We start from the raw sequence: 17,682 nt of genomic DNA, 5'->3' as shown, positions 1-17,682 counted from the left end.
TTTGCAGCTTTGCACGTGTTTACATTAGGAGTGCTGGTTGGCTTTTTCTCTCTCTCGCTCTCTATATATATATATTTATACATATAGTTAAAATCACCCCCCTTTCGACCCAATCCAAAATAAGACAATAAAAGAAATACACATATTTGGTGTAGCCGAGGTCAGAATCGCCCGATCTATCAATATATAAAAAGAATTAATCCGATTCATAAACAATGTAATGAGAAAAAAAAAATCAAAATGCCAGAATTACGTTTTTTGGGTCGCCGCTACATTGCATTAAAATGCAATAACGGGAGAAAAAAAGATTGTATCAGCCCCAAAAAGGTATCAATAAAAACATCAGATTGGCACACAAAAATTAATCCCTCACCCAACCCCAGATCACGAGAATTGGATACGCTACGGGTATCGGAAAATGAGACTTTTCAGTTTAAAAAAGAAATTTTGGGATTTTTTTTTTCACCACTTAAATAACAAAGAACCTAGACATGTTTGGTGTCTATGAACTCGTACTGACCTGGAGAATCATAATGGCAGGTCAGTTTTAGCATTTGGGGAACATGGTAAAAAAAAAATCAATTGTGGATTTGCACTTTTTTTGGGAATGTCACCGCACTTTAGATTTTTTTCCCCTATTTTCCAGTATACGATATGGCAAAACCAATGGTGTTGTTGAAAAGTACAACTCGTCCCTCAAAAATCAAGCCCTCAAGTGGCTATATTGACTGAAAAGTAACAAAGTTATGGCTGTGGGAAAAAGGGGAGATAAAAATGAGGTGGTGAAGGGGTTAATAGTTGTCATTCAAGACCACAATTTGTCCTACAAAAAAAAGCCCTCATATGGCTATGTGGACGGAAAAAAAATGTAATGGCTCTCGGAGAAAAGGGAAGGGAAAAAAACAAGAATGGAACAAATAAAAATTGCACTACCAGGTCTGACCACATGGTGTGCTATTAAGGGAAATCAGCGTTTAGCCGTCTGTGCAAAGTCCTGTAATATAAAATTGTAATCTGCCATCTAGTGGTAGAAATAAGAAGTGCAGTAAATAAAATTCTCCATTCAAATCACATGCACGGCAAAAAATAATAATGGGTTCACAAAAATATTTAGAATTGAGAGTCCTCAGTGGTTGATACCTTTTAATGGCTAACTGGCTAACACGGTACCCAGATATATTTCTTTCCTGTATCATAATGGGTTCACATGAATCATTACTTTGCAGGGTAGTGCCCACACATTTTCTGTCTCTGTAATTGGACAAGAGGGCATAATGAGAGATGGCAAGATATTTGCATGCAGCCCCAGGTCTGGTCCACCCTGGGGTGAGTATTAGTCTTGGCTACATATGGTTTTGGCAAGAACCAGGTCCCCCTGGTATAACTTGACCTGAAATCGCTGGTTCAAGAGTGAGATCCTAACTTCCTAAGGAGACTGATACAGTTTAATACTAGATATGTCACCAACCTACTGGGACAGCGGACAGTCCTCTAAATTCAGGGCTATCCTGCCTGATTTGGGACAGACGGGAGACATGTATATGTAGCTTCTATTGGTATTGTCACGGTTCACACCGTGCTGCCAACAATATGTCACGAATCCCACCGTGTACGTCAGGGATCCCGGAGAAGATACTCTTTATCACCCCAACCACTCACACCAATTTGTCACAAACCGGGGTTGTTTGGTTGCCCCTGGTTCCTTCTGAAGGGGATTTATCTATATCCCACTTCCCAGTTACGGTTTGGAACTTGCAGCTCTGTGGTGCCACTCTTACCCTCAGGTCAGACTAGGTACTGCACCTAGGGTAATTAGTCGCCAGAAAGGCTGCCTGCTATGTACTGGCTCTTTGGCATGCTGCAGCAAGGGCGATATAACTACTCTCGCACAGGCAGGAACAATAATTATCAACGCCGCCGTCGCTACAATGCTTCCCAGATGTACAGGACAAAGTTGCTCCCACCAGCTCCGATTTCCTAAGGATTAACGGGTCCGGAATCAACCCAAATCAGTAGCGTAATTCACCTCAGAGGACGCACAGTTTGTCATAGAGCAGGGAGAGACAAGCTGGTAAATTGTATATTTTACTCCACAAAAAGGTAGGCAGTGTTTACAAGGTATAAAAAAGATATTATAAAGAAGACAATTCATATGTACATTGCAATTACAAGTAAAAAGGATTAAAATTGAATAGAACACTTACAGGTCGTTCAGATCATTTCATCTCCAGGTCATCCATGTGCTCAGAAGATACATCAAGATGCATAAGGACAGCTTTGAAGAGCTGTTGCTAGCTCGCTTCCTGGACCAACACTCCCTCCCAACTCCCCAGGGTTAAGATATGCCCTCTCCTCGTGACATCACTGTGTGGGCTGAGTTTTGACTTGCCCTCCTCTTTTTATTCTTTATGTTTTTGGATTCACAGGGCAGACAAAGACATTCCTGGATTTATTTTCCCATGTGCTTCGACTTGTACTTTCACTTTGAAGCCATATAAATTCTTGAGTGAGGGGCTGCTGCACATTGGTCTCCTGTTACACGATATAGCAGGGGAGAGGGAGGATGAGTGGCTGAGAATTCCAGCCCTGTGCTGGCAGGCAGAAAATAAAAGGGGGGTCGAATCTGCAGCTTTAAGCAACGTAGCAGAGCTCAGTGCGCGTGATCATAGACAATCAAATAGCTCATGTTCCTGACAGGTATCTCTTCGGGGGCAGGGCCAAGGTCGTGACAAGTTACACTTGGGCTGAACTACTATGGGTAGATTTCAAGAAGGCCGTGGTGTATCTAGTACTAAGCACCCAATCATGTGCCAGATTGTTCACCCAGTGCCCTGCATCAGTAAACCTATAATTTATATTATTTTCATATGCCACCTGGGACAGTGGGGCAATCCCCCAAATTTGGGATTATCCTGCTAGATTTTGGACACTTGAGAGGCATGTACTGTTTGTTAAACACGAGTATCTTTTATTAGGCCGACTACATCTAGAATTGGTAGCTGCTCAGGGGCGGAGCCAAGTTCCAAGTGGGTTGGGTCTGTCACTGGAAAGACAAATGACTGTAGATTTCAGAAGGTATTGACGTATCTGCCACATCTGATCATGCCTCAGATTTCTTCTGGATTACTAAATCTATAATATTTATTATCATCATTTGCTATCTGGTTAAACATAATCTTGTGTTCTCTGTTATCAGCCATATTATTACTTTTCTCCAGTTTTGCTATGAGAAGCAGTAGATTTTAATCAATGTCTGATTTTCTCTTAATATCAAAAACTTGGATATGACCATTTTGTGATAACCATGCCCACTTTACTAAACACTTAAAAAAAAAACCTTTAAGTGTTTGTTTTTTTGTGAATTGTGACTTTCTTATGGCAAAAAACTGCCATGAATTAATTTTAAAAATTGCCTGGTATGCGTAATTGATAGGTTGTGTTAGCTTTCCCCATAGATCATCTAATATATAATTGTCAATCGGCTCTGTCACAGCTTCCGTCGATTGTGTCGCTACCACAATCCAGCGCGCCGGAAGTAGCCGACCACCATATTGGAATACCCAAGTGATGGGTATTCCAATATGGTACTCGCTGGTGGTATCGGGCCCTTGCGCAGTACCACCAGTGGGTCATATTATACTCACCTGCTCCTGGCGCGTCTCTGCATGTCCCGGCTTCTCCGGCGCTGGCAGCTTCTTCCTATGTTCAATGGTCACATCGTACCACTCATTAAAGTAATGAATACGGACGCGACTCCACTCCTATAGGGGTGGAGCCGCATATTCATTACTTTAATGAGCGGTATGATATGACCGCTGAACATAGGAAGAAGCTGCCAGCGCCGGAGACCATCTGTCAGTGAGAAGCAGGGACCGGGCCGGGAGGGTGAGTATAACGGGGGAGGGTGAGCATTGCGCGATATTCACCTGTCCCCATTCCACTGCAGCACTTTGCTCCGTCTTCCGCATCCTCTGCCTGTGACGTTCAGGTCAGAGGGCGCGATGACGTGTTTAGTCCTCTGCCTGAACAAACAGTCACTGCAGAGGATGCAGAAGACGGAGCGGCGCCCGGCGGTGGAACAGGGACAGGTAAATATCACAAGTGCTGGGGGCCTGTTCAGGACAAGAGGTGAGTATGTCATTTTTTTTATTGCAGCAGCAGCATATGGGGCACATATTTTATGGGGCCATAATCAACCATTATGCAGCATTATATGGGGCAAATGTGTCTATGGAGCATCTTATGGGGCCATAATAAACCATTATGCAGCATTATCTGGGGCATGTTTTCTATGGAGCATCTTATGGGGCCATAATCAACCTTTATGTAGCATGATATGGGGCAAATGTTTCTATGGAGCATCTTATGGGGCCATAATCAACCTTTGTGCAGCATTATATGGGGCAAATGTTTCTTTGGAGAATCTTATGGGGCCATAATCAACTTTTATGCTGGATTGTATGGGGCAAATGTTTCTATGGAGCATCTTATGTCCCCTGTACTACCCGCCACATAATGCCCATTAGTGTCAGCCACAGTGCCAATATAACAGTGCCAACCAGTGTCCCCTGTACTACCCGCCATATGGTGTCCATTAGTGTCAGCCACAGTGCCAATGTAACAGTGCCAACCACAGTGTCCCCTGTACTACCAGCTACATAGTGCCCATTAGTGTCAGCCACAGTGCCAATATAACAGTGCCAACCACAATGTCCCCTGTACTACCCGCCATATGGTGCCCATTAGCGTCAGCCACAGTGCCAATGTAACAGTGCCAACCACAGTGTCCCCTGTACTACCCGCCATATGGTGCCCATTAATGTCAGCCACAGTGCCAATATAACAGTGCCAACCAGTGTCCCCTGTACTACCCACTACATAGTGCCCATTAGTGTCAGCCATAGTGCCGCTATAACAATGCCAACCACAGTGTCCCCTGTACTACCCGCCATATGGTGTCCATTAGTGTCAGCCACAGTGCCAATGTAACAGTGCCAACCACAGTGTCCCCTGTACTACCCGCCATATGGTGCCCATTAATGTCAGCCACAGTGCCAATATAACAGTGCCAACCAGTGTCCCCTGTACTACCCACTACATAGTGCCCATTAGTGTCAGCCATAGTGCCGCTATAACAATGCCAACCACAGTGTCCCCTGTACTACCCGCCACATAGTGCCCATTAGTGTCATCCACAGTGCCAATATAACAGGGCCAACCAGTGTCCCCTGTACTACCCGCCACATAGTGCCCATTAATGTCAGCCACAGTGCCAACATAACAGTGCCAACCACAGTGTCCCCTGTACTATCAGCCACATATTCCCCGTTAGTGTCAGCCACAGTGCCAATATAACAGTGCCAACCAGTGTCCCCTGTACTACCCGCCATATGGTGCCCATTAGTGTCAGCCACAGTGCCAATGTAACAGTGCCAACCACAGTGTCCCCTGTACTACCCGCCACATAGTGCCCATTAGTGTCAGCCACAGTGCCAATGTAACAGTGCCAACCACAGTGTCCCCTGTACTACCCGCCACATAGTGCCCATTAGTGTCAGCCACAGTGCCAACGTAACAGTGCCAACCACAGTGTCCCCTGTACTTCCCGCCATATGGTGCCCATTAGCGTCAGCCACAGTGCCAATATAATAGTACCAACCACAGCGTCCCCTGTACTACCCGCCACATAGTGCTCATTAGTGTCAGTCACAGTGCCAACCAGTGTCCCCTGTACTACCCGCAATATGGTGCCCATTAATGTCAGCCACAGTGCCAATATAACAGTTCCAACCAGTGTCCCCTGTACTACCCACTACATAGTGCCCATTAGTGTCAGCCACAGTGCCGATATAACAGTGCCAACCACAGTGTCCCCTGTACTACCCGCAATATGGTGCCCATTAATGTCAGCCACAGTGCCAATATAACAGTGCCAACCAGAGTCCCCTGTACTACCTGCCACATAGTGCCAATTAGTGTCAGCCACAGTGCCAACCACAGTGTCCCCTGTACTACCCGCCACATAGTGCCCATCAGTGTCAGCCACAGTGCCAACATAACAGTGCCAACCACAGTGTCCCCTGTACTATCAGCCACATATTCCCCGTAAGTGTCAGCCACAGTGCCAATATAACAGTGCCAACCAGTGTCCCCTGTACTACCCGCCACATAGTGCCCATTAGTGTCAGCCACAGTGCCAACATAACAGTGCCAACCACAGTGTCCCCTGTACTATCAGCCACATATTCCCCGTAAGTGTCAGCCACAGTGCCAATATAACAGTGCCAACCAGTGTCCCCTGTACTACCCGCCATATGGTGCCCATTAGTGTCAGCCACAGTGCCAATGTAACAGTGCCAACCAGTGTCCCCTGTACTACCCGCCATATGGTGCCCATTAGTGTCAGCCACAGTGCCAATGTAACAGTGCCAACCAGTGTCCCCTGTACTACCCGCCACATAGTGCCCATTAGTGTCAGCCACAGTGCCAATGTAACAGTGCCAACCACAGTGTCCCCTGTACTACCCGCCACATAGTGCCCATTAGTGTCAGCCACAGTGCCGATATAACAGTGCCAACCACAGTGTCCCCTGTACTACCCGCCACATAGTGCCCATTAATGTCAGCCACAGTGCCAATATAACAATTCCAACCACAGTGTCCCCTGTACTACCCGCCACATAGTGCCCTTTAGTGTCATCCACAGTGCCAATATAACAGGGCCAACCAGTGTCCCCTGTACTACCCACCACATTGTGCCCATTTGTGTCATCCACAGTGCCAACATAACAGTGCCAGCCACTGTGTCCCCTGTACTACCAGCCACATATTCTCCTTTAGTGTCAGCCACAATGCCAATATAACAATTCCAACCACAGTGTCCCCTGTACTACCCGCCACATAGTGCCCTTTAGTGTCATCCACAGTGCCAATATAACAGGGCCAACCAGTGTCCCCTGTACTACCCACCACATTGTGCCCATTTGTGTCATCCACAGTGCCAACATAACAGTGCCAGCCACTGTGTCCCCTGTACTACCAGCCACATATTCTCCTTTAGTGTCAGCCACAGTGACAATATAACAGTGCCAACCATAGTGTCCCCTGTACTACCCGCCACATAGTGCCCATTAGTGTCAGCCACAGTGCCAATGTAACAGTGCCAACCACAGTGTCCCCTGTACTACCAGCCATAGTGCCCATTAGTGTCAGCTACAGTGCCAATGTAACGGTGCCAACCACAGCGTCCCCTGTACTACCCGCCACCTAGTGCCCATTAGTGTCAGCCACAGTGCACAATTACATTACCAGCCGCAACCAGACCAGTGTCACGCCAAGAGTCCCCTCATACCAGGACCGGCATCACAGAGCTCATTATTATCAGACACAGAGTCCCAGAAGAGTACCAGTCACACAGTGCCCCCTTTAGTGCCAGCCACATAGTACTCATTAGTGCCAGCCGCTGTGCCCCATAAGATTGACAGTGCCAACCATTAGTGTCAGGTACATTGTGACCGACCCTCCAGAAGTGCCAGCTGAAGACCACCGCTCGTCATCCTTCTCTCTGATATAGAAGATACATGCAAACAACAGAGGGCACTCTCGTGACTTTAAGGGTATGTTTCCACGTTCAGGAAACGCTGCGTTTTTGACGCAGCGTTGTTCCGCGGCGTCAAAAACGCAGCGTCCAGATGTTACAGCATAGTGGATGGGATTTCATGAAATCCCGACTCCACTATGCGTTAAAAAACGCATGCGTTTTTGCAGCAAAAACGTACATGCGGTGCGTTTTTTCAAAACGCAGCATGTTGCTACAATGAGCAAAACACGCAGGAACACCGCAGGTGACCTGCCAGTGACCTCAGGTGCAGTTTTGGTCAGGATTTTACCTGCATAAAATCCTGACCAAAGCCTGAAGCAAACCTGAACGTGGACACATACCCTAAGGCCGTGTGTCCACGGTAAGTAAACGCTGCTTGTTTGATGCTGCAGCGTCAAACACGCAGCGTCCAGATGTTCCAGCATAGTGGAGGGGATTTTTAGAAATCCCGTGTCCACTATGCGTGGAAACCCGCACGCGGCGGCCCTGCGACTCCGGACATGCTGCGCGTCTTTTCAGATTGCAGCATGTCCGTGCTACCTGCGGCGATGCTGCGTCGCCGCAGGTAATATCACAGGGCCCTATGCGAGGGGTGCGATGATCCCGGATGTGTACTGTACACATCCGGCATGATCGCGTCCCAGAAAGGGGGTGGGGCTTAGCGCCGAGCGGCTTCGCCGCTGCGGCGATACCGCCGCCCCTCCGGACCATGGACACATACCCTAAGGGTGAGTTTCCACGGTCAGTAAACGCTGCGTGTTTGACGCTGCGCAGAGCTGCAGCGTCAAACACGCAGCGTCCAGATGTTCCAGCATAGTGGAGGGGATTTTAGGAAATCCCGTCTCCACTATGCGTGGAAACCCGCATCCGTCTTCCCTGCGACTCCGGACATGCTGCGCGTCTTTTCAGATCGCAGCATGTCCGTACACCTTGCGGGGACGCAGCGTCCCTGCAAGGCATATCACAGGGCGCTATGCGAGAGAGCGATGATCCCGGATGTGAAGAGTTAACACATCCGGCATGATCGCGTCCCAGAAAGGGGGCGGGGCTTAGCGCCGAGCGGCTTGGCCGCTGCGGCGATACCGCCGGCCATCCTGACCATGGACACATACCCTTACAGTCAGTGTTTGTAGAAGAGAGTGGACGCGCCTCTGGCTTGCTGGTTTGGGGCCACACGGAATGCATTGTGGACCCCCGGCAGCAGGTCGTGATCCCCCCGATCCTCCAGCACTGTGTCTGGCTGTACCCAGTATTCCTAGGAAGCTTTTATTCCTCAGGCTCATGTATGGTAATTTGAGGAAACACTGAAGTAACAATAGTTTACGCTTTCACCTCCTCGATATTTCTGGCTTTTTCTTAAAGTAATAAATATTTTTTAAAATAATAAATGAAATGTAAAAAATAAGTTACACATTGTTATATGTGTTTTACATTTTGTTTTATAATTCAACAATTTTGATACCTTAGTCATAACCTTATCAATAACCCAAGCCTTAACCCTAAGTCTAGCCCTAAGGCCGGGGTCACACTTGCGAGCGTAATGCGAGAAACTCGCATCAATACCCGGCACTGCCGCTGGCACTTGGGACCAGAGCGTGCGGCTGCATGTATTTCTATGTAGCTGAACGCTCCAATCCTGAATGCTGGCGGCAGTGCCGGGTATTGAGGTGAGAGACTAAAGCGAGTTTCTCGCATTGCACTCGCAAGTGTGACTCCGGCCTTACCCTAAGTCTAGCCCTAAGGCCGGGGACACACACAACGTATAAAAAAACCGGTCCGTTTTTCACGGACGAGAATCGCACAAATGTTTCCAAAACAGTGATCCGTGTGCAGTGCGAGGATGCGATTTCCTCGCATCAAATGATCTATTTGACATCCGTGTGACATCCGTATGGCATCCGTATGCCGAGATTTTCTCGCAGGCTTGCAAAACCGACATCTAATGGATTTATGTGCTCAAATGTTCATTAAAACATATCTACAGTATGTATATATATATATATCTCATTGAGACACACATATATATATATATATATATATATATATTCTGTATTTATATTCAGTTCAGCGCGATATATGTGAAAAGCCGGTAATTCAATTGCCGGCTTCTCATTTCTCCTTCACAAACCCGACAGGATATGAGACATGGTTACATACAGTAAACCATCTCATATCCCTTTTGTTTTTGCATATTCCACACTACTAATGTTAGTAGTGCAAAATTTGGGCGCTGTAGCTGCTAAAATAAAGGGTTAAATGGCGGAAAAAATTGGCGTGGGCTCCTGCGCAATTTTCTCCACCAGAGCGGTAAAGCCAGTGACTGAAGGCAGATATTAATAGCCAGGAGAGGGTCCATGGTTATTGGCCCCCCCCTGGCTACAAACATCTGCCCCCAGCCACCCCAGAAAAGGCACATCTGGAAGATGCGCCTATTCTGGCACTTGGCCACTCTCTTCCCACTCCCGTGTAGCGGTGGGATATGGGGTAATGAAGGGTTAATGTCACCTTGCTATTGTAAGGTGACATTAAGCCAGATTAATAATGGAGAGGCGTCAATTATGACACCTATCCATTATTAATCCAATTGTCTGAAAGGGTTAATAAAACACACACATTATTAAAAATTATTTTAATGAAATAAACACACAGGTTGTTTTAATATTTTATTGCTCTCTCAATCCACCTGAAGACCCTCGCTTGGCAAAATAATAAACCCACAATATACATACCCTCTGATGAACTGTCAGGTCCCACGAAGTAAATCCATCTGAAGGGGTTAAATCAATTTACAGGCAGGAGCTGCGCTAAAGCACTCGCTCGTACCTGTAAACCCCGGGTGCTGAAAGGAAAGCTGGGTGATCTGTACTTACATTGAGTCGCGGTGAGGCGCCCTCTGCAGGATGAACTCACATGAACTCGAGCGTGGGAACTTTTCCAAGGCTGCAGTTCATGAGAACATCCACCAGAGGGCGCCTCACCGCGACTCAATGTAAGTACAGATCACCCAGCTTTCCTTTCAGCATGCTGCGATCTCACTCGGATCCTGAATACAGTGGAGAAAATATCGGATGATGGGAGCTGCACCGGAGATTAACATTGGGCCGAGTGCTATGCGATTTTTTATCGCATAGCACTCGTCCGTATTACGGTCTAGTGTGACCCCGGCCTAACCCTAAGTCTAGCCCTAACCCTAAGTCTAGCCCTAACCCTAAGCCTAACCCTAAGCCTAGGAAAAGCATATAAAAAGTGTAAAAATGTAAAAGCAGCTCTTAGTAACGAATGAAGACTGATTTGTTCTTGATTCATTAGATGATCTTCTGTCACCTCAGTTGCTGCGTATGCAGAGTGCAGCAGGTGACAAGTCATAGGCTGTTGCACTCTGCATAGGCAGCGACCGAGATGACAAAGATCACCTCATTATGTTTGAGTTTTGCCATATCAGTCACTGCCTATGAAGAGCGATGCATCCGATGATAAATCTCGACTTCGATGCTCTACATAGACGTGCACTCACTGCTCTGCAAGAAGGAGTGGCGCCATCAGACTCCAATCATTTAGCAACGAATGCTGGCAAAATTTTGAGCCCCCACAGACTATGCCGCCCCGTGCATGCCCCCAGGTTACACCACTGCCCCGTTTATAATGTAGGTGGACCTCTTTCAAATCTTGACTGCGGCTCCCTGCATAGGCAGCACTGGACACTCATTCACTGCTCTCCAAGAAGGAGCGGCGCTGTCAGACGTCGATTATTTGACAGTGGATGCAGATGATATTTTGAGCCCCCATAGACTGTGCCGTCCCGGTGGATACCCCCACGTTATACCACTGCCCCCATTTATGACAAAGGGGAACCTCTATGACTGGTGTAAACAGGAAGAATTATTTTTGGAGGATATTACACAATATATGTAACAGAAATGCGAAGACTAAAAGGCAAAAAACTGATCTGATCATTCTTCAAAAATGCCACCCTCAGCTGCGCTGGGCGCTGCTTTCCGTGACGTAAGTGTGTAGGGGCGCTCACATCTGTGTCAGCATCGTGACATTGCCGTGTGTTGTGGCTTACACTTGGTTTCCTGCCGCTCAGACTGTGAGCAATGAGCAGGAATTTAGAGCGAGCAGCGAGCGCGGCTTCTAACCCTTCACTTACAGATTTTCTACACGCTGGCAGGGATGGCAAATGACTACCAGCAAGGTAAGTGCCGGCACGTCATGGTCGCCCTGGCCAGAACCTGCACAACTTCTCTGCTCATTAAGGGTTATATAATTAATGCCCCAAAGGTCATAGGTTACCTAATAATGATCGAGGAGCCACTGACTAAAAAAATCACAAATTCTTGCACTTTGATTGGATACCGAAAATGTCAAAACAGGTGTCTGGATGGTTGTAAGTCACTGATTGCCATGAAGATGTTCTTCAGCAGCTGCGGTTTGTATTGAGATGTTGGATTGTAGAACCTCTTCGTAATTAACCCTTGACGTTGACTCTTCTGTCCTCTTAAAATACTATTTAAGCTGCTGCAGAACATTTTAAAAGTGGAGGCTTAAAGGAGTTACTCCCATCTCAAACAGCAATATCTCAATCTGTGTGGTCCCCCATGTCACTGCTGCTGAGAATGAATAGTTGGTAGTGCCCGCACGGTCCTCTCAGCTCACTTCTATGGCCGAACTGCACATGGGCGGCTTACAATTTATTCACAGGAGCTGGCGGACCCTGATTATCAGTTTACACTCTAGAGGTGTACTGTCATGTGATGTTCGTGGCAAAGCACAGAAAACAGTGAGTACTGGCCCTTTAAAGAACGAGTCAGCAAATAGGCTCTTGCAAACTCTTTGTCATTGCAAAAATTAAGCGCTGTACTGTATATACTCTGTTTGATGTTTGTTTCTTGCCGCTACTGCATGTTATATATATGTTCACTCTGGGTACTGAGCAGTGGGCACACAGGATGGCCATGATCGACCATTGTAGGTGTCAGTCTACAAGCAGTATGCAGACTACCCTGACAAAATACAGCTAAGAGAAGAGTTACACAGTTTTAGGCAAGAGCTGCCCGTGGGGAAAAACTGCCAAAAAGTGATAGTTGCACAAGAATATAAGATAAGAACTAAGTAGTGTAGCTGTGAATCCAGCCCTGGGCTGCAAAAACACTTACTAGAAAGCAGGAGTATCATATGTGTATGTCTCTCTGCTCCTCCTCCCTCCATAGACCTCAATAGGCAGCTATAATGTGATCTCTGCCATTGTTTAGTGCAAGGTGGATGTTAGCTGTAAATCAGAGTGAATAATAAGTTCAGGAGGCATGGGGAAGAGAAGTGGTTCATGAGTGGAGACAGAAGCATATTATTCTGATAAGATATATAACAGAGTTTCCTAAATTCTCCGGTTTGGGGAAATGACAGTGACCATGTAAGAGCGCTAAAAAGGGTTGCACTGATTGAATGAGTTAGCCATATACACAAGTGGCCAAAATTGTTGGTAGCCCTCGCATAATGACAGAAAAACCCACAATGGTCACAGAAATAACTTGAATCTGACAAAAGTAATAATAAATAAAAGATCTATGAAAATGAACAAATGAAAGTCAGAGATTGCTTTTCAACCATGCTTCCACAGAATTTAAAAAAAAATAAAACTCATGAAATAGGCCTGGACAGAAATGATGGTACCCTTAACTTCATATTTTGTTGCACAACCTTTTGAGGCAATCAGTGCAATCAAACGATTCCTGTAACTGTCAATGAGACTTCTGCACCTCTCGACAGGTATTTTGGCCCTCTCTTCAAGAGCAAACTGCTCCAGTTGTATCGTGTTTGAAGGTTGCCTTCTCCAGATGGCATGTTTCAGCTCTTTCCAAGATTTAGGTCAGGGCTCATAGAAGGCCACTTCAGAATAGTCCAATGTTTTCCTCTTAGCCATTCTTGGGTGTTTTTAGCTGTGTGTTTTGGGTCATTATACTGTTGCGAGACCAATGACCTGCGACTGAGATCAAGCTTTCTGACACTGGGCAGCACATTTCTCTCTAGAATTCCTTAATAGTCTTGAGATTTCATTGTACCCTGCACAGATTCTAGACACCCTGTGCCAGATGCAGCAAAGCAGTCACAGAACATAACGGAGCCTCCTCCATGTTTCACAGTAGGGATACTGTTCTTTTGTTGATATGCTTCATTTTTCCGTCTGTGGACATAGAGCTGATGTGTCTTGCCAAAAAGTTTCATTGTGGTCTCATCTGTCCATAGGACATTCTCCCAGAGGCTTTGTGGCTTGTCAACATGTAGTTTGGCAAATTCCAGTCTGGCTTTTTTACAATTTTTTTTTCCACATTGGTGTCCTCCTTGGTCGTCTCCCATGAAGTCCACTTTGGCTCATACAACGACGGATGGTGCAATCAGACACTGATGTTCCTTGAGCTTGAAGTTCACCTTTAATCTGTTTAGAAGTTTTTCTGGGCTCTTTTGTTACCATTCGTATTATCCGTCTCTTTGATTTGTCATCAATTTTCCTCCTGTGGCCACGTCCAGGGAGGTTGGCTACAGTCCCATGGATCTTACATTTCTGAATAATATGTGCAACTATAGTCACAGAAACATCAAGCTGCTTGGAGATGGTCTTATAACTTTTACCTTTAACATGTTTGTCTATAATTTGTTTCTTATCTCCTGAGACAACTCTTTCCTTTGCATCCTCTGGTCCATGTTGAGTGTGATACACATCATGTCACCAAACAGCACAGTGAGTATCTGCAGCCTTATATATAGGCCACTCACTGATTCCAAGATTGTAGACACCTGTGATGCTAGTTAGTGGACACAGCATGATTTATCATGTCCTTTTGTCACATTGTTTTCAGGGGTACCATCATTTCTGTCCAGGCCTATTTCATGAGTTTTATTTTTTTTTAATTCTGTGAAAGCATGGTTGAAAAGCAATGTCTGACTTCATTTGTTCATTTTCATAGATCTGTTGTTATTTATTATTACTTTTGTCAGATTCAAGTTATTTCTGTGGCATTTGTGGGTTTTTCTGTCATTCAACAAGGGCTACCAACAATTTTGACCGCGTGTGTAACTAGCCAGCCACTGAAATGATTAGTGTGCAGAACCGAGAGAAAGAAGCTGAAGAATTAAGAGACCCTTAGATCTGACAGTGGTTACAAGTACAATAATGAACACCATAGTGTATCTTCGTGGATTGTAGTGGACGTCATGGGCAAAAAAAATAAGGCAAACACTGGCGATATTGCAAGTATTTCTGCATTGCCTGACTGCGCCATCAGTTTGGTCTAGTACAGGAATATAATGGTGAAGAGACTGATCGCAGGCCATACCAACCCTTACACAGCAGGTAGCAAGTTATACTGTGGCCTGTGAATTATGGAGTTTTCAGAGTTCTGCTGTGAGTTCTACTAAGAAGGTTGGGACTGTACCAACAAAAAGGAAATGTTTCTTCTGCTGCTGGGGGGAGATCGTCTGCTGTGAGTGGTTTGCTAACTATAAGAATAGACTGTTCCTCTTGCATCTGCCAAGCTCTGTGCCTGAACTCTGAAGTGAAACCACCAAACTCTGTTCCATCATTCTGTAGTGTAATTCAATATCTGTAACTATCAACCTGAATGACTAAACTCAGAAGTGTAACCTCCAAGCTCTGGTCCATTATACTATTGTGCAACTATCATGCTCAATGCCTCAACTCAGAGGTGTAGCCTCTAAGCACTTTCCATCATACTATTATGTAAAGACCAAGTTCAATCCCTCAACTCATAGGTGTAACCGTCAAAGCTCTGTGCCATTATACTGTTGTGTAACCACCAAGCTCAATGCCCCTACTCAGAAGTGTAACCATCAAGCTCTGTTCCATTGCACTGTTATGTATCCAAGCTTAATCCCGCAACTCACAGGTGTAACCAAGATGTTCTGTAGCATTATACTGTTGTGTATCTACAAAGCTTAATGCATGCCTCAACTAAGAAGTGTAACCCCCAAGCTCTGTGCCATTATACTGTTGTGTGACCATCAAGATAAAAGTCTCAACTCAGTATTGTAACCTCGCAGCTCTAGCCATTATATTGTTGTGTAAAGACCAAAATCAATCCCTCATCTCAGAGGTGTAAACTTCCTCCAACCATTTTAGATGAGCATTATGACAGCAAAGGCAAACCAGTCTACTGTGGCATTGTATAGCTGGCAAAAGATTTTCTGCTGTGGCAAAATCAGGAGTCCCATATAAGTGTGTGGCTTTTGTTTCACAATGGTCATCGAGGACAAGTCTAAAATCTGTGACCTTAATGTCCTCTTTTCTGGCCAGCTGGACATCGTTGATTTTGAGATCTCCATGGTTGAACCCTTGGGAACATATTGTATACCATCAACCATCTCATGCTAACTGTCATGGAATGGTGATTAAACAAATACTCCTTTATGAGGTGGTAACGAGTGTCCCCACTGACCAGCTTCATGATGTAGATATAGTTTTCACTATGAAAAGCACCATAGCCATACAACAGAAACCTTCTGAAATTTGTCATTTGCAGGAAAAGGCCCTCTACAAGTCCAGTTGTATAGGACTGTCTTCTACACGTTATCTCCGGATGGAGTCTGTGGCTAACATCACCTTCCCATAACATCCATATCCCACATGGTTGAATGTGAATTTGTCTAAGCTTAGGGGTATGGTGGACAGGTCAGAGTTCTCAGCTTTTGTTTTCGTTTTTTAACAGTCTACTGTCCAATTGCTTTATGATCCTCATGGGTTCAAGTTTTTTTTTACTGTGTTCAGCCCAATCCTCATCTTTTATAATGCCAGAGAGGCTTCCTGACTCACATTTTTTATCAGTCATTTCATTTTATATTTCTTCATGTTTGGTGCTCTTTCTTGGATTTTTTCTTAGGTGCAGCATGACCATCTGTAGTTCTCATTGTAGGACTGTCTCTGCTCTTGATATCAGTCCTATTTCTGGACCAGCTCCCTTCTCCAGCATCTCTGCATGCCTCATCTGTCTTGCTAGACTCTTTCTCCTTTTTGCCTTCTTCCAGGCATTAAGTTGGTCAGCAATAATGCAGAACCTTGTGTCCCCCATGATGTTCTCTTTGGTGTTTTTTTTAGATATAAAATAACTCTTCTCCAGCATCTTTGTAGCCCCATTATGAAGAAAGGTTTTGTAGTTCAGATGGTGAGGTCTCCAGGTGGTAGCATCCTTCTGCAGGATCTTTCTTCCTTTCTTCTCCTCTTTGGAGTGACTCCATTTGTCTCTTCTCCACACCTCTCGCATTTTGTGGGTGGTTTTTGATTTCTGCTATATCTCATGTTGAGTTTTCAGTCTTCAGCAGAGAAGGTCAACATATCACATGAACAAGGCAAAACACAGAGAATCTCAGCTTACCAATCTGAGATTTGTGAAATATGAGCATCAAAGATCAAGTACTGAAAATGGTCGGTCACTTAGCACTGTCATGTCACTCGAAACTGTGAGGTCACAACTGTTCTTGGAGATATAATTTCATGCCAATCATTTGTCTCTTATGTGGCATGGGATTATAAAACCCCCTGCAGCTAGCAGCAAGGGGGCCAAGCCTTGAGCAGCTTAGAGCAGGACAAAGGCTGGCTTGCAATATAGAGTCATGCTGAAGATGCCAAAAAACATTCTAGAAACATGATTCCCCAAAGAGTTATGGAGATTCTATACATCCTAGCTGTAAATGGTGTATATTTCCGAAATCTCTATAGCATGGCGAACACCCGCCTGGGTCTCAACCCTTTCTAGCACCCAGGGGTATGGAGATACATAGAACATCTAGGAGAGGCTAGGTGGATGGGTCTTTCAGCATGATAATGATCCCAAGCACACCACCAGGGCAACGAAGGAGTGGCTTGGTAAGAAGCATATGAAGGTCCTGGAGTGGCCTAGCCAGTCTTCAGATCTCAACCCCATAGAAAACCTTTGGAGGGAGTTGAAAGTGAGTGTTGCCCAGCAACAGGCCCAAAACATCACTGCTCTAGAGGAGATCTGCATGGAGGAATAGACCAACATAGCACCAACAGTGTGTGCCAACCTTGTGAAGACTTACAGAAAACGTTTGAC

General features: G+C 45.5%; 1 protein-coding gene across 1 annotated transcript in view; it reads left to right on the top strand.

The window, feature by feature from the left end:
• The first annotated feature begins 11,691 nt into the window (after positions 1–11,691).
• SH2D2A (SH2 domain containing 2A) overlaps positions 11,692–17,682 on the top strand; it is a 38,359-nt gene continuing 32,368 nt past the window's right edge. The window contains exon 1 of the mRNA XM_077258613.1: positions 11,692–11,795. Within this exon, the coding sequence (XP_077114728.1) occupies positions 11,774–11,795 (22 nt within the window). The 5' untranslated portion in view covers positions 11,692–11,773. The remainder of the gene's footprint in view (positions 11,796–17,682) is intronic.

Source organism: Ranitomeya variabilis, chromosome 1 (assembly GCF_051348905.1).
Source record: "Ranitomeya variabilis isolate aRanVar5 chromosome 1, aRanVar5.hap1, whole genome shotgun sequence".
NCBI lineage: Eukaryota > Metazoa > Chordata > Amphibia > Anura > Dendrobatidae > Ranitomeya > Ranitomeya variabilis.
This window is presented reverse-complemented; position numbering and strand designations above follow the sequence as displayed.